At 46.0% G+C, this 13,540-nt stretch overlaps 1 protein-coding gene across 1 annotated transcript; it reads left to right on the top strand.

Moving 5' to 3' along the window:
- Nucleotides 1-6,539, top strand: ZDHHC22 (zinc finger DHHC-type containing 22). The gene is made up of 2 exons (XM_426450.6): nt 1-936; nt 4,631-6,539. Exons 1-2 carry the CDS (start codon nt 375-377, stop codon nt 4,894-4,896), a joined length of 828 nt encoding a protein of 275 aa, XP_426450.3. The 5' UTR covers nt 1-374; the 3' UTR covers nt 4,897-6,539.
- Nucleotides 6,540-13,540: the final 7,001 nt, after the last annotated feature.

Raw genomic sequence — 13,540 nt, 5'->3', positions numbered from 1 at the left:
GACCCTGCCTGGCAGAGGGACTCTGCTAGGCGAGCGGAGCGGTGCCTATACCGCCGGCACACCGCGGGAGCCAGCTCTTCCCCTTCAGCCTCCGCAGCCCCGCCGGGGCACCGCCGCTGCGAATTCCCCGGAGGCAGACGCCGGGGCCGGGCTGCCTCCTCCGGGCGCCGGGGAGCGGGCGCTGCCCGGGGGCTCCCCTTTGCCGAGCCCCGCCGGGGCCGTTGGGCGGCGGCGAAAGAGAGCTTCCCCGCCTCGGGGCACACCCGGAGCAGAGCGGGGCCGGGGACCCGGCAGGAAATGGAAGGATGAAGTGTGCAGCCGGAGCGGTGATGTTCGTCCTCTCCTTGCTCTCCCCTGCAGGAACGTAATCCGCAATGCTAGTTCTCAGGTTGCTCAATGTTGTTGCTCCAGCCTACTTCTTGTGCATCTCCCTAGTGACCTTCGTCCTCCAGATCTTTCTCTTCATCCCCAGCATGTTCAGAGACCCCTCCACCACCCCACTTTTCTCTCCTGCTCTGCTGCATGGGGCCCTCTTCCTCTTCCTCTCAGCTAATGCCCTGGGCAACTACATCCTCGTGATCCAGAGCTCCCCTGAGGAACTGGGCAAGGGCTTAAACTTGGGCGAAGGAGCTGAAATGGTGGCGGACTGGCTGGATGGAAGCAGGTCCCCTGGCTCAGCCTTGCCCAGCACTCACTACTGTAGACTGTGTGCCAGAGTCACCCAAAGGCATGACCACCACTGTTTCTTCACAGGGAACTGCATTGGGAGCAGGAACATGCGGAACTTCATCATGTTCTGCCTCTACACCTCCCTGGCTTGCCTCGACTCCCTGGTGGCAGGCATGGCTTACATTTCCGCTTCACTCTCCATGTCCTTTGCAAACCCGCTCGCCTTCCTCACACTTCTGCCTCACTCTATCAGCCAGTTCTTCTCAGGTAAGGATCCTTCCTTGGCCATGAGGAGCCCGTTCTTCCTCCAGGGCTCTGGGACAGTGGCCATGCTCTTTGCTGTTTGGCTGTGTGTGAGGATGGGTGGAGGGGGGCGCGGGCATGGGGAGAATTGTCTGTGTTTGGTAAAGCCCCCTTTAAAGGCAAAGGCTTCAGAGGCTGGGACCTTCTCCAGGTTACAGCTGTAGCCCTATTCATAACGTGTTATACTCTGGAGAACACTCTGTAACCAGGTTGCCAGAGATGGACTAGGGCTGCAGTCGTGCGTGATGCATTTAGACAGAGGAGGGAGATTTCATTCATTGTACTACAGGTGAGGGGAGTCTTACATGCAGATGCGGGGAGTCTCCCAGAGGAGATATGACCATTCTTTGCATCCAAGTCATGCACCTACTCCACCTTCTGCCTCCTGGCAGAGCAAACTTACTGATTCTAGCACAGGAGAATTTGAGCTCACGTTTCAGAAATCAAGCAGGGAGTTCGTTAATGCAATGTGATCTAACACCTCTCTCTTGACTCTAGTCTGGGATGCAGCTCCACAGAACGCCAGGACAAATTATCTATTCCTACCCTCTGGAAGAGCTCTGCACCCAAAGCAAACCTCTCTATCTTCCTTTCACCATCCCTTATTTGTTCCTCTGCTTTTCCTGATTTCCCTTCTCTTCCCGTCCTCCTGTAAACATCCCCAGGATTTCTCCCTTCCTCCCATTCATTCTATTGCTGTGCCTTTTCCCCCACTCTGCCAGCCCTGTCTCTTCACCTTTCACCATGCTCTCAGGCTCTCCAAACTGCTCCCTTTCTCTGTCCAAACCTAAGAGCTAGATAAAACCTGATCTGGGACAAGTTACTCTGCAAACAGCAGAGTCTGCTCTGAAAGTGACAGCAGAAAAATGCCATTTTCCCCACATGCAGCTCACGCCGAGCACATTTAGATCAGTTTTCATCACTAAAATAGGTATTCCACATATTCTAGCTTTGAAGGTTCAGCTGAGCTCAGTAAGAAGGGCCTGCAGTCTGTTTTGCCTTGTGCACTGCCACCAGAATTGTTGATCATTATCTGACTGAGGGAGCTCCATTGCTGGTGATATGAGAGCCAGAAAGGCCCCAGATTGCTTTCGGATTCCAGGCTGGGTTTGCAGGGTTGCCATCTGAAAACAAACAAATATCTCTACTTGGCAAACGAGCAGATTCGTCATGGTAATCACTAAGAGACTATAAACATGAAACCCTGCCATGACATTTTTATGGAGTCATTTTTCCATGTAGAAGAATTTTTGTAAATAGTGTTGCACGAGCTTCGCTAGCATTAAAAACACTTGGCATGTTTGTCCCTGGTGCCTAAGCTCTGCTCAGCACATCAGCCTGGAAGGGAAAGCAGGGATGTGGGAGAAGATTATCCAGGAATTAGTTCTCTCCCTGATTCTGTGGGTTCATCTGCACCAGGCTGGGTCCTAGCACATGTTTGAAGAGACACAGGAGTGCCCCAGTTCTGGTGTCAGCACCCACAGCCCTCAAGTGGGCACACAGCAGTGTGTGAATGGGGTGTGAAGGGGCTTGGAGCAGGGCCGGGGGCTTGGGCACCCTCAGGAGCCAACAGAATCATAGAAACATTATCCCATGGAATTCCTGCCTCAGCTGGGATGACAGCATGCAGTAACATGCAGGTGCCTTGGCTGCTCAGGAGGAAGAGCCTTCCGGGCTTCCATCAGTGCATTTACCTCCAGTGCAGGAAAAAGAAACGTGATCTGGTATAGCTACTAGAAGGACTGCCCATCCAATGTTCTTATGCAGCTATTACTTAGGTGGGATCTGAACAGAGCATTAGTATAACAGGAAAAAAAACAACCTTTACCCTTCATCTCCAGGGTGCCCTCGGCACTGGGGAGGAGGGAGAGGACAGAAGTTGAATTTGCTGATCTCGGTCAACTCAGTGCTTCCTGCTTCCATGCTGGGGAAATTTTTGGTTGGCTTGTTTTGCCCAGACTGCGCTCAGGCATGTATTCTGGAGTCTGACCCAGAGTCTATAATTTCAGGCTGTGATTCAGTTTTTCTGGCATAGATAATGTATGGTAATAAGCTTGAGACCACCTCAGGTCAGTCAGAGCAAAATGAACCCAAGACTGAAGCGGACTGCGGTGATGAGGGGCAAATGAAGAGCACTTCTGTAAATATAGGTCAGGCCAGATCCGAGAAAGGAAGGATAGAAAATGCTTTTTGTGGGCAGCCTGAAAGTAAGGTTAAAAAATGCACACATCTGGAAAATACGGCTGAGAGATGCTGAATAAATGCAAAGGGAAACAAGTGTAATTACTTATTTGATGCTGAATTTCAGCAGCTCATAGAAATAAAGCTTACAGCTGTCTTCCCAAGGCTAAGAAGAAAGTCATTTTCCCCCTCTCCATCCCATCTGAAATCAGCTATAGAAGGGAACGCACGCCTGTCACACAGGTCCAGCAGAAGAAGAGCAGAGAAACCCGTATTTGGCTCTGCGCTTCACATTTGGTCCCTTAAGTTATTCTGATAGAATCGGTTGAGGGTTTGCCGCCATCCTGGGTGCTGTGCTCCCCTTCCTGCTTGGCATATGAAGCCCACTGGGACCTAATGAGAAAGGAAAGATGATGCTGCATTTAAAGAGAAAGCTGAACAACTCTGGTGCTTTTCCTAGCAGGACGGCAAGCAGCACCCTCACCAATAGCCCTCAGAATGGCCTGCAGGCAGAGCCCAGGCCTGAGCGCATGGCGTGGGCCTGTGCCAGGCTTGTGCTCCCACACTGCACGCCGGGCAGGCTGGGCTGAGAGACCATGGGCTGGGTGGAGTATTCTGGCAGCAGCTTTAGAAAAGGAATTTGGACTGCATTTTGGAAAGTTTTCTGTTTCAGTTCCTTGCATGCATATGAAAGCTGTATTTGTCCAATGGTGGGAAAGACATTACTGATTTTTTCTTTCTTTCTTTTTTTAAAAAACATATTATGTATATATACATGTATGGTGATTATACATATCACAGAATGGCTTAGGTTGGAGGGGTCCTTAAAGCCCACCCAGCCCCACCTTGTGCCATGTGCAGAGCTGCCCCCCCCAGCTCAGGCTGTCCAGGGCCCCAGCCAGCCTGCCCTTGAGCACCTCCAGGGATGGGGCATCTATAGCTTCTCTAGGCATACGTATGTATACTGATGAGCCCCAGATCTGTCTTCCTGGTATCAATGCATACAGTAAGGTTTCTGGAAGCATCCAAGCGCTGTAGAACTGCATCTCCTTCCAAAAGGAGCCTGGATACCCCCGAGTCCCTGTGCTTAACAGGCAGGTGCTGAAATCATTTCATATTCTTCAAAATAGAGCTGCAGTCTTCCAAATGCCTTTCACTTCTGGCTGAGGCTGCCCCTGAAATCCAGATCCTCACATTAACAGCAAAGGGAGAACTCTGCAGAGACTGCCACCATCTTAGCACCTCCCCAGTGGGGTGCACTGCCTGGGGCACTACAAGGAAAGGGTTGCACTGCCTGGAGTACTACAACGAAAGCAATTTTACGTCCTTAGTCATCACCCTGCCTTTCTCCTCACTCATCCCTTTTATGGCTGCTCAATGTGGCCAGCCAGGCCCTCAGGGCTGCATACGATGCTGACACGTGAGAGGTGCCTAAACCTTCTTTTGCTGTTCCCCTCCCCTGACTGTCATTGTGCAGGGGCTCTGCTCAGCTCTGAGATGTTTGTCATCCTCATGCTCTACCTCTGGCTCGGGATTGGGCTGGCCTGTGCGGGGTTCTGCTGCCACCAGTTGCTGCTGATCCTGCGTGGGCAGACACGGTACCAGGTGCGGAAGGGGATGGTGGTGAGAGCCCGGCCCTGGAGGGAGAATCTGCGGGAGGTCTTCGGCAAGAGATGGCTGCTGGGGCTTCTCATCCCCATGCTGAACGTGGGAAGCGACTGCCGCAGGCAGAAAGTGAAATAAAACCCCTGCGTGTGAATCCCTTGCAAGCAGCACTCCCCAGCTCCCGGACCGTGAGGAGCTGGGCCACTCCATCCCTTGAGACTGCAGCCTCTGCAGGAGGATGGGACCGGCTATCCAAGAGAATCAATTTAGCCTATTAATGCAGAGATCACAAACCATGTAGAGGAGGAGATACTGCAGCTTAGTAGTCGTATCACTGCACCTGCATACATGGCAACAGGCTTTGAACTAGCAGCAGGATTAGTCTGATCTCAGTTCCCTGCCCTTGGCCACCTGTACGTCCCCAAACAAGCTACAGCAGGAGCTCCCTGAGAGCCTGGGTTGTTGTTGGTAGGCTGCAAAACTGACATCTGCTCATTGGGAGCCTCCAAGGTGCCTTTGGCCCTTTTGTTCTGGAGGCAACTTCACAGCACTGAGAAGCCCTCCCTGGCAGACTTGCAATGCAATCAAGCCTCCATAGGAGCAGGCTGTGAACATGGCTATGGCAGCAGATAAATCTGCTCTGAAAAGGCTAGAAAAGCCAGAAAGGAAACAGAGAGAAATCCAGTATTTCTCCGTTTCTGTCTCAACCCGCTCCCTGTGCGATGACATGCCAACACTGCAGCTTTGCCACTTGCTTTCAGCAGCCCTGTGCCTAGGAATGCAGCACAGGCAAAGCTGCAGCAAGCAGATAAATCAGCAGCAGGCAGAGCACAGGGAGAGACAATGCAGAGGTGAGTGAAAAGCTGTGTCTGAGGAAATGTACTGTCAGGCTGGGTGAGAGAGAGAGGAAAGAGCACGTCCAAGGACATGCCCACATTCCCCTGCATCACATTCTGCAGAGGGCACCGACACTGTTGGAGCCGTGAGGGGCTCCGAATCCCAGGAACAGGAGCAGTTCCAGTGGATCAGGACACTTCACTTTGCACTAAAACCAAAATGTTTACCTCAGACATCCCTGCCACACCATGTTTATAGGCTCTCCAGAGCAATTCCCTCTCGCGTTGCTGCAGAGGGGTAAATTCATCCATGTTATAACTCCATTAAGGAGGTTAATGGAATTACTACAGGGATTAATCAGCCAACGTGTCAGTTGTTTTCCAGCTGCAGCAACAGCCCTTGAGATCAGTGCTGAGACGCTATGCTAATAGGTGCCTTAAGAAAGAACAAGCAACGCTGAGCAGGATCATAGTGCTGGGCTCCTCAGCACCTGCAACAAGAAGCTGTTGTTTTGGCAAACTGCATCAGCTTAAGTGGGCTGGGTAGAAATCCATTGCTTCTCTTTAATAAGCTGGGGAGTATGCTGACAAGCTGTGAAAAGTGTGTTTTCCTTCCTCAAAAATGCTCTCTACGCATCCCAGGTAGAGAAGCACATGTGCTCACCTCCTTGCATTCCTCATGAGCCACAGCAGAGGCACGCAGTCCTATAGGTAACCGCCCTCCACAGCTTCACGCTTGTATACACGTTTGGATCGATAACAAAGTCTATTGTGATGAGCAGAGCAACCATGAACATATACTGAAAAAACCCTAACTGGATAATTAAAACTCATAGCATAAAACCCTTCCACACTGTGTGTGTTCGCATGAATGCACCACTGTTGCGATGTGTAATAATCTGTATTTGCACTAACAGTGAACAATAAAAAGTGTTTTGACTTTTTATGGTGGCTGTATTGTGCTTTCTAACAGTTCATTAGCTGTCCTTGTATGTGACAGAAGCTACGTTTGTTACCTCATGCATACAGACATCCTGAAGGAAAAAGTCAGGATGCGTTTATTGGTTTGTCAATAATCCAACGTAACATTTTGGATAAGACTTTTCACCCTTTCTACTTTAATGTAATAACCAATCTAAAAATGCATCTAGCAGGCAACTTGGAGACACTTTCTAATCACTATTTATAAATTACACTACAAACCTCAATGGAAAGCTACAGGAAAATTAAATGCTATCGTTGCCCACAAACAGCATCTCGAAGTAAATCATTCCCCGCTGGTGAGGTGGCACCAAGGTGAGCAGACAGTCACCTTGTCACCAGCAGCTGAGCCAGCACTCGGAGCCACGCACCTCGTCTTGGACAGGCTCCAAAATTATTCTTGTTCCACCAATCAGTTGATGCAACAACTTCTTTTTCAGATATCTGTACAGGCAAAGGGCTCCCAAGGTTTTACATCAGCAGAAATTCTGTTCTTGCCCTCTGCTGCTGGCACTTGGTTGCTGCAGTTTGGGCAGCTCATGGCATTCAGGGTCTGCTGCCAAGCCATGAGCTTCTTGGGGGTGGCATGGTGGACACCTCACAGCTTGGGTGGGCTGCCTGTGAGGACAGTCCTGTGCAGGCAGTGGTGTTAACTGCCCCTGGAGTCTGCTACCTCTACGCACTGGTGCTGGGCCATGCCGGCCCTTTGCCAGAGGCAGAGCTGTCTGCCCTCGCTGCAAGGTCTCACTCCACGCTGCAGCCCAGGGGAATCTCAGTTTGAGCAACCACAGCATGGCTCCCCACAATTATCCTTCACCCAGTTGCTCTTCCCCATGGCTTATTCAGACACCTGCGTTCTGACCGCAAACCATCGTGTCGTCATTTTGTGCAGTTAAATGCTTCCCCTGCAGCAAACAGCTGGATGTCAGCAGAAGTAGTGAGACTTTCAGATGTATGCAGTCTTTACAGTTATGATCCTCTGGGATGAAAAGAGCTATAAAAATGTAACATTACAGTGACCCCACGCATTGGCTTATTTCTCTCCTCATTCCCAGTTGTGTGGACTGCCCTATTTGGGGCAGAGCAGTATTCTGCAGGAACAGCTAAAAGCAGCTCTTTGATTATCCAGCTGTCCTGACATTCCTTCCCAGTCATACCTGTGCATTCACTTGTAGAAATCCTTGGGCAGAAAATGTAACAGGGCTCAACAGCTCTGAATAGAGCCTTTGCTCTTAGCTACAAATTAGTAAATGAGGGCTTTGCTCAACGGCAATGTCACAAATTCTCAGCTAAATCTGTTTGATGGCGCTGAAGTTTTATAAGGGTAAATAACAAAAGCTTCCTAATTTCTGTGCTTAGAGAGCTATTGCTTACCATTTGCACTTTATTAAGTAGCAGCCGCAATAGCAAAAACATTTCAGAACATGATTTCTTGTGACAACTTCTAACAATTTTAAATATAAACCATTTAGGGCTTCTCTGGGCTTTGGAAAATCAGATGACCATAAGTTCTTCTCTGGTAATGATAACGGCTGAGGGGAAAAGCTCCCTGTTGCCCAACTGCTTGCCACAGAAACCACAGGCTTTTGCTGAGTGGCCTGTCTATTTTCAGTGTGGCTTCCTGAAAAAAAATAGTGCCATCTCCAAGGCCTCAGAAGCCTTTGCAATGATAATGGAAAACAAATTGAGGAATGTAAATGTGAAATAAACCAGCAGAGGTCTGTTCTTACATATAGTGAAAATCTTATACAGATAAGAAGTAGGTGGTGTTCATTTTCATACTACACTACTGGGCAATCATTCAGGTCCACATGCAAAAGGTCTTCACTGGATATATTCAAAGGATGCAGAGTTGAAACATGAAGAGTTTGAATTAATAAGGCACAGGGAAGATATGAGGAAAGATGATGTGAAATAGCGTTTATCTTCTTTAAGAAATAGCCAACTCAAGGGAGATGATCACAGTCTAAAAATACTTGCAAGGAGACAGAATAAATGAATGAGTGGACTCATTAGCTGTAAGAAGATAGCTGGAGGAGGACAGGCAGTCCTGTAGCGAGGAAAAGAAAAGCCAAGGTCAGGGATGAGGGCAGCTATCTTTATAACAGCCAGTGGAGAGCAATCAGAGAAAGTGTCCCCAGTAAGAAAAGAAGTGGTTTTATGTTGGTAGGGATGATGCACCAACGTCCAGCAGGCGGTAGGAGGTATGACAGCACAATTCAAGTTATCTTTATTGATTGCTGTCTGAAAAGACATGGAGAAAGCCCAGCCTGAGAAAACACATTTTCAATAATTTTCTGCACAAAACGCCTCAAAACCCTTCAGCAGAACTGAAAGGGCTTTCCTCAGCTGAATAACAAACAATGCTACAAGCAGGTGCTCAGTGAGTAGAAGTCCTACCTTGTAGGAGCAGAATCTGTGTAACAGTTCTCTTTCAAGTTACTTAGGGACCAGCCAGAGCTATCATGGTTGGAATAAAGCAATGACCTACTTCTTCAAAATGAATAAATAAATGGAGACGAAAATTTAAAGCATCTAAGGAGACTCTGCTCTTCTAGATGTTTACATTGATAGAAACATAATGTCAAGCAACATATGTTAACAAACAGTAAGATGGTCTCTAAGAACAATGTGTCCAAATGTGGGTTCTCTGCTTTTTCAGTTCTCTTCCAGAAAGCCCAGGGAATATAGAGCTCTGGGAGCTTATACCAAATGTCAGCAAATATGGACTAGTTAGTGCTTCTGATCTCCTGTGGAAGCATCCTACCAGCATCATATTCACCACACTGAAGAGGTCTTAGCATTGGGTGTCCCTCAGGATCTAACTGGCAAGAGATGGTGGCGCTCGGGCAGGACAGTCCCACAGCCCTTAAGGATTTAGAGTCAGCATTTTCCAAGTCTCCTCATGCATTTTCAAAGAAAAATTACAAGTTCTCAAGCGCTAGTGTCAAGCACCTTGCACACTGCTGCATTTAACATTCTGGCAGACACCTTAATAGCAGTTCCAGAACTGATGTCAACTGAAAATACATGGAGCACACTGAAACAATTTACTTTGAAAGTGGAAATGGGTGAATGGCAGAAGCCAGCTCTGCATGTACAAGAGGATACTCACCTTGTGATCAGTGGGGATGGGGAAGTTTCATTTGTCTGCTACTGAATTTCTCAGCACTTCTGTTAATCTATCTTGATCTTGAATAGTTAGCAACTTGAATTTTCTATTATTGCTGTATATCCACAGGCTCAGGGGGCTGCCTAGTCTCTGGTATGTTACTCAGCTGTTGTTCTCTGTCTGTTTTTGTCACCAATCATTCCCAGATGCAGGTTTTCATCGTGCCTGACTGGAAGGATTCCATTAGATGTCAGGTCAGTCTCTCAGCTGCTTATATTAGATAAGAAGTGAAGACTTGTACCTATGTGACATAAGATTGCTGAAAAGGCAATAAATAGGTTTTTCCAACACTTAAAAATCTTAAACCTGCAATAGCAAAGGAGTTTACACAGTGGACCCAAATGAGAATGGCCGGGGAGTTAACAAGCAACTGCTGGATGCAGCCTTGTCACAGAGGCTGTTTTCAGAGATGGATGTTATCCTCCAAGACTGCTGGAGACTACAGGTGAGCCTTAGGACACAAAAAGAAGGGACAGGTCCAGCATCATCAGTCAGGACTTCCAATGGCTTATGATTGCTGGGAGGAAACTGTTGATGAGTACATCATAATTAATCCTTGTAGGTCTAAATATGAGCTGCCAAAATCAAGCAGGTCCTGAGTCCAGATGCAAGAAAAACACATTGAGAGAAAACTCAAAATAGCACTACCTAAAGGAGAAAGTGTTTCTATAGATAAAGACTACCAAGTGCTCGATGCTATGATCAATGTTTTAAGCAATAGAAGTTCCTTTAAGTCTTGGAAAAACTGTCCCTCCTACCAACAAATTTCAAGTTGGTAAGTGTCAGCTTATTACTTTTCATGTAGAGTTTGATATTTAAGACTCCTGTTAGGTGTTCTCTGTGGATATGGAAATAAGGTGACCGACTGCAGGAAGCAAAAGGTGGTAAAGAAGCTCTAATCAGCTATCAGACATATTGTTTAAGGAGATCTAAAATCTCTTTTAGAGCTCATGGAAACAGATCTCCATTAACTTCTGAATAAAAGCAAACAAAAAAGCTCATGTAATTCTAATGCCAGGAGGAGAGCTGGAATTTCAAATCAAATAATTAAACTCAGTTTCTGGTTCCCAGAATTGGAGCGTATTCAGTGTGTATGAATTCAACCAAACACCACCTCATATCACCCCATTGCTTCAGGGAAGTCACGCAGTCTGTAGGGGTTTCAGAAATTTGCACACACAATCATCACAGCTGGCAGGCACTGTCAGCCTGGGCAGAGCTGATGGCCTGCAGCAGGAGATACCATCAGCTCAGAAGTTCTAGTGCCTGGGCTGCACATCAAAACCCCTTTAGCTCGGGTAGAAATCTTTCATCTATCACTGAAGCTTTCTGCCAGATGTGGGTTTGGGATACAAGAACTTCTGTAATCAGGCTGGAGGCAAACACATCTCTCCCCTTGATGATTCGTCTTTGGCTCTGTGTACTGACTGCTCCTGTTGAATTAATTTGATGAAAACTGGTTCAGCATCATCCAGTCAGCTATTAGCATCCTCTGGGAAAGGACAAATTTGGGGGAGGGGAGGGTGCTCATTAGGGTATGTATTATGTTGACAGAAAGAGTAGGAAAGTGTGAAATACGTGAAGGAGTATGCCAATCCCGGCTACAAATTATAGTATGATGGACAAACTCTGCATGAGCCTGCAGAATAAGATGACAGCATTTCAGAATGCAAATGAACTTGAAACAACAACAAAAAATACAATGAACCTTTTCCATCGTGCTCTGATGCAATAAAGACGTGGAATATTGTATTCAGCTCTGCCCTCATTATTCAAACAATACAGAGTTCAAAGAGAGCTATAAATGATTAAGAAACTGAGAAACGGATTTGCAAGAGGAAAAAATGGTTGTATTTACCTGGTTTTGGGTAACTATGGTCAAACTGGAGGTGAAGAAAATGCGGCAACCATCCATACATACTGAAGGGTTGGAGAAATAGTTCTTGCGGGATGAGCAAACAATATCTAGAAACAGAGTCCTACTTAATAAGAGGAAGTGACATAAAAATTTCAGGAAGTAATTCCAAAAGTCAGTTTTTCCACTGTTAACCATTAGAAGAAGCTTAGGTTGGAGAAGCTGGAGTCTTCACATCTAGGAGGCTACAAAACTGAATGGGGTTTTATAAGGCATGGTGAATAGGGAACAACTCACTGATGCTGGAAAGCAGTGGAGAAAAGTGAACTAGAGAAGCTTCCACTTTTTACCTAGAGTGTAGTTCTGTAATTCAAGCTTAAGTCGAGAGAGATTAGATACTGATCATAGGCACCTCGGACTTGTTGATATTATTACGACCCTTTTCTACTCTGGGTGGCATTTCCTGACATCTCAACTGAATAAAAAATACTAGTACTATAATGTTTTATTCAACAGAAGTTACAGGAAATGCAAGTAGTTGTGCAAATAAAATAATCATATATAAGGGGTATGTGTTGAAAGAGGCACAAAACAGGGTTTTGGTTGTTCTCTCATAAGCGTGAGATTAGAGCACACGTGGCTTCTACTTGTAAATGTTAGGGCAATATTGACAGACAGCAGAGAACTTGACAATTTTATCCCTATAGTAGTTATCTGTGCAGTGACAAGTAATGATGATCCTCCTCAGCATTTCAACAGGACTAAGAAAAACCCAAACTGCTTGTTTTTAATCTCTCATGCTTTCAAGCCCCAACAGAACAACAACTCTCTGTGTGAAATGCAACAAACATTACTACATTTCTATTTCATTTTTTTTTTTAATTTTGAAATGAAGTGTTAAGTGTGCTAATTTCCTATAATGCAGCTTTCAGATAAGAAACTTTGCCAATTAACCTCTGGAAATAACATGATCTTAAAACAGAGCAGCTACATAAATACACGAAAGGCGTAATGTCTTAACAGATTTAAGATCGTTGTTGAATTCTGACATCATTTTAGGATGCTCTTTCTTTTCTTTCTTCAATTCTCCTCTAATACAGGAAAATATTTTTGATAAAACATAGCAGCTCACTGGAAAAGACTTGTGTAGAAGAATTGGGAGATCATCACAGTGTTTGGGAAATATCAAAGAGGAGAAAGTAGGCATTTCATTACCTCAGCTATTACTATTTGTGAAGCCACCAGAATGACCTTTTATGCTCATCTGATAAAATTTACTCAATGAAACCTCAGTGGAAATGCAGCCAATACATAATTTATATTTCGCCCCCCCAGAAAAGGTTTACACTGAAATCAAGGTGTTAAGAGGCTCCATCGGAAGTCCCTGAAGCATTAGATGTGTTACTCTGGTAGTCAGAAGTCTCCGGTACTACTCCAGAGAAAACAAACAAACAAACAAACAAACAAAAGCACAACTATTTTGCAGTTAACTATCCAAATGCCAAGTTTTTTAATAAATGTGAACTGTGGGGAGAAATGCTCCATAACCCGGGCAATGTAGTTGTACAAATAGCAAAACTGTATCTCAAAAGTTCCTTCAAAGCATACAAAACTTTCCTCCATTAATGCATTACTACATATTACAGCACAATATGAATTATAAAAATTTAAACTGCCTCAAAATTCAAATCCTTATAAAAAATCAATCCTATGCCCTGATCTGTTTGACCTTGGGTTTTGACAAATGTCAGTGTCTCTCCAACAAAACTGTGCTAACATCAGTAGGCATAAACAATCATGACAGAAGGTCATTGGATGCAAAGACAATAATGAAAGTACTCTCAGTCCTACCAGTTGCAGAGCAACACAGTATGGGAGAAAAGATTTAAACAAACACTTAGTTTCAAACATAGTCCCATAACTACAGCTGCACTACTC

This window comes from Gallus gallus, chromosome 5, assembly GCF_016699485.2.
Source record: "Gallus gallus isolate bGalGal1 chromosome 5, bGalGal1.mat.broiler.GRCg7b, whole genome shotgun sequence".
NCBI classification, from domain to species: Eukaryota; Metazoa; Chordata; class Aves; order Galliformes; family Phasianidae; genus Gallus; species Gallus gallus.
This window is presented reverse-complemented; position numbering and strand designations above follow the sequence as displayed.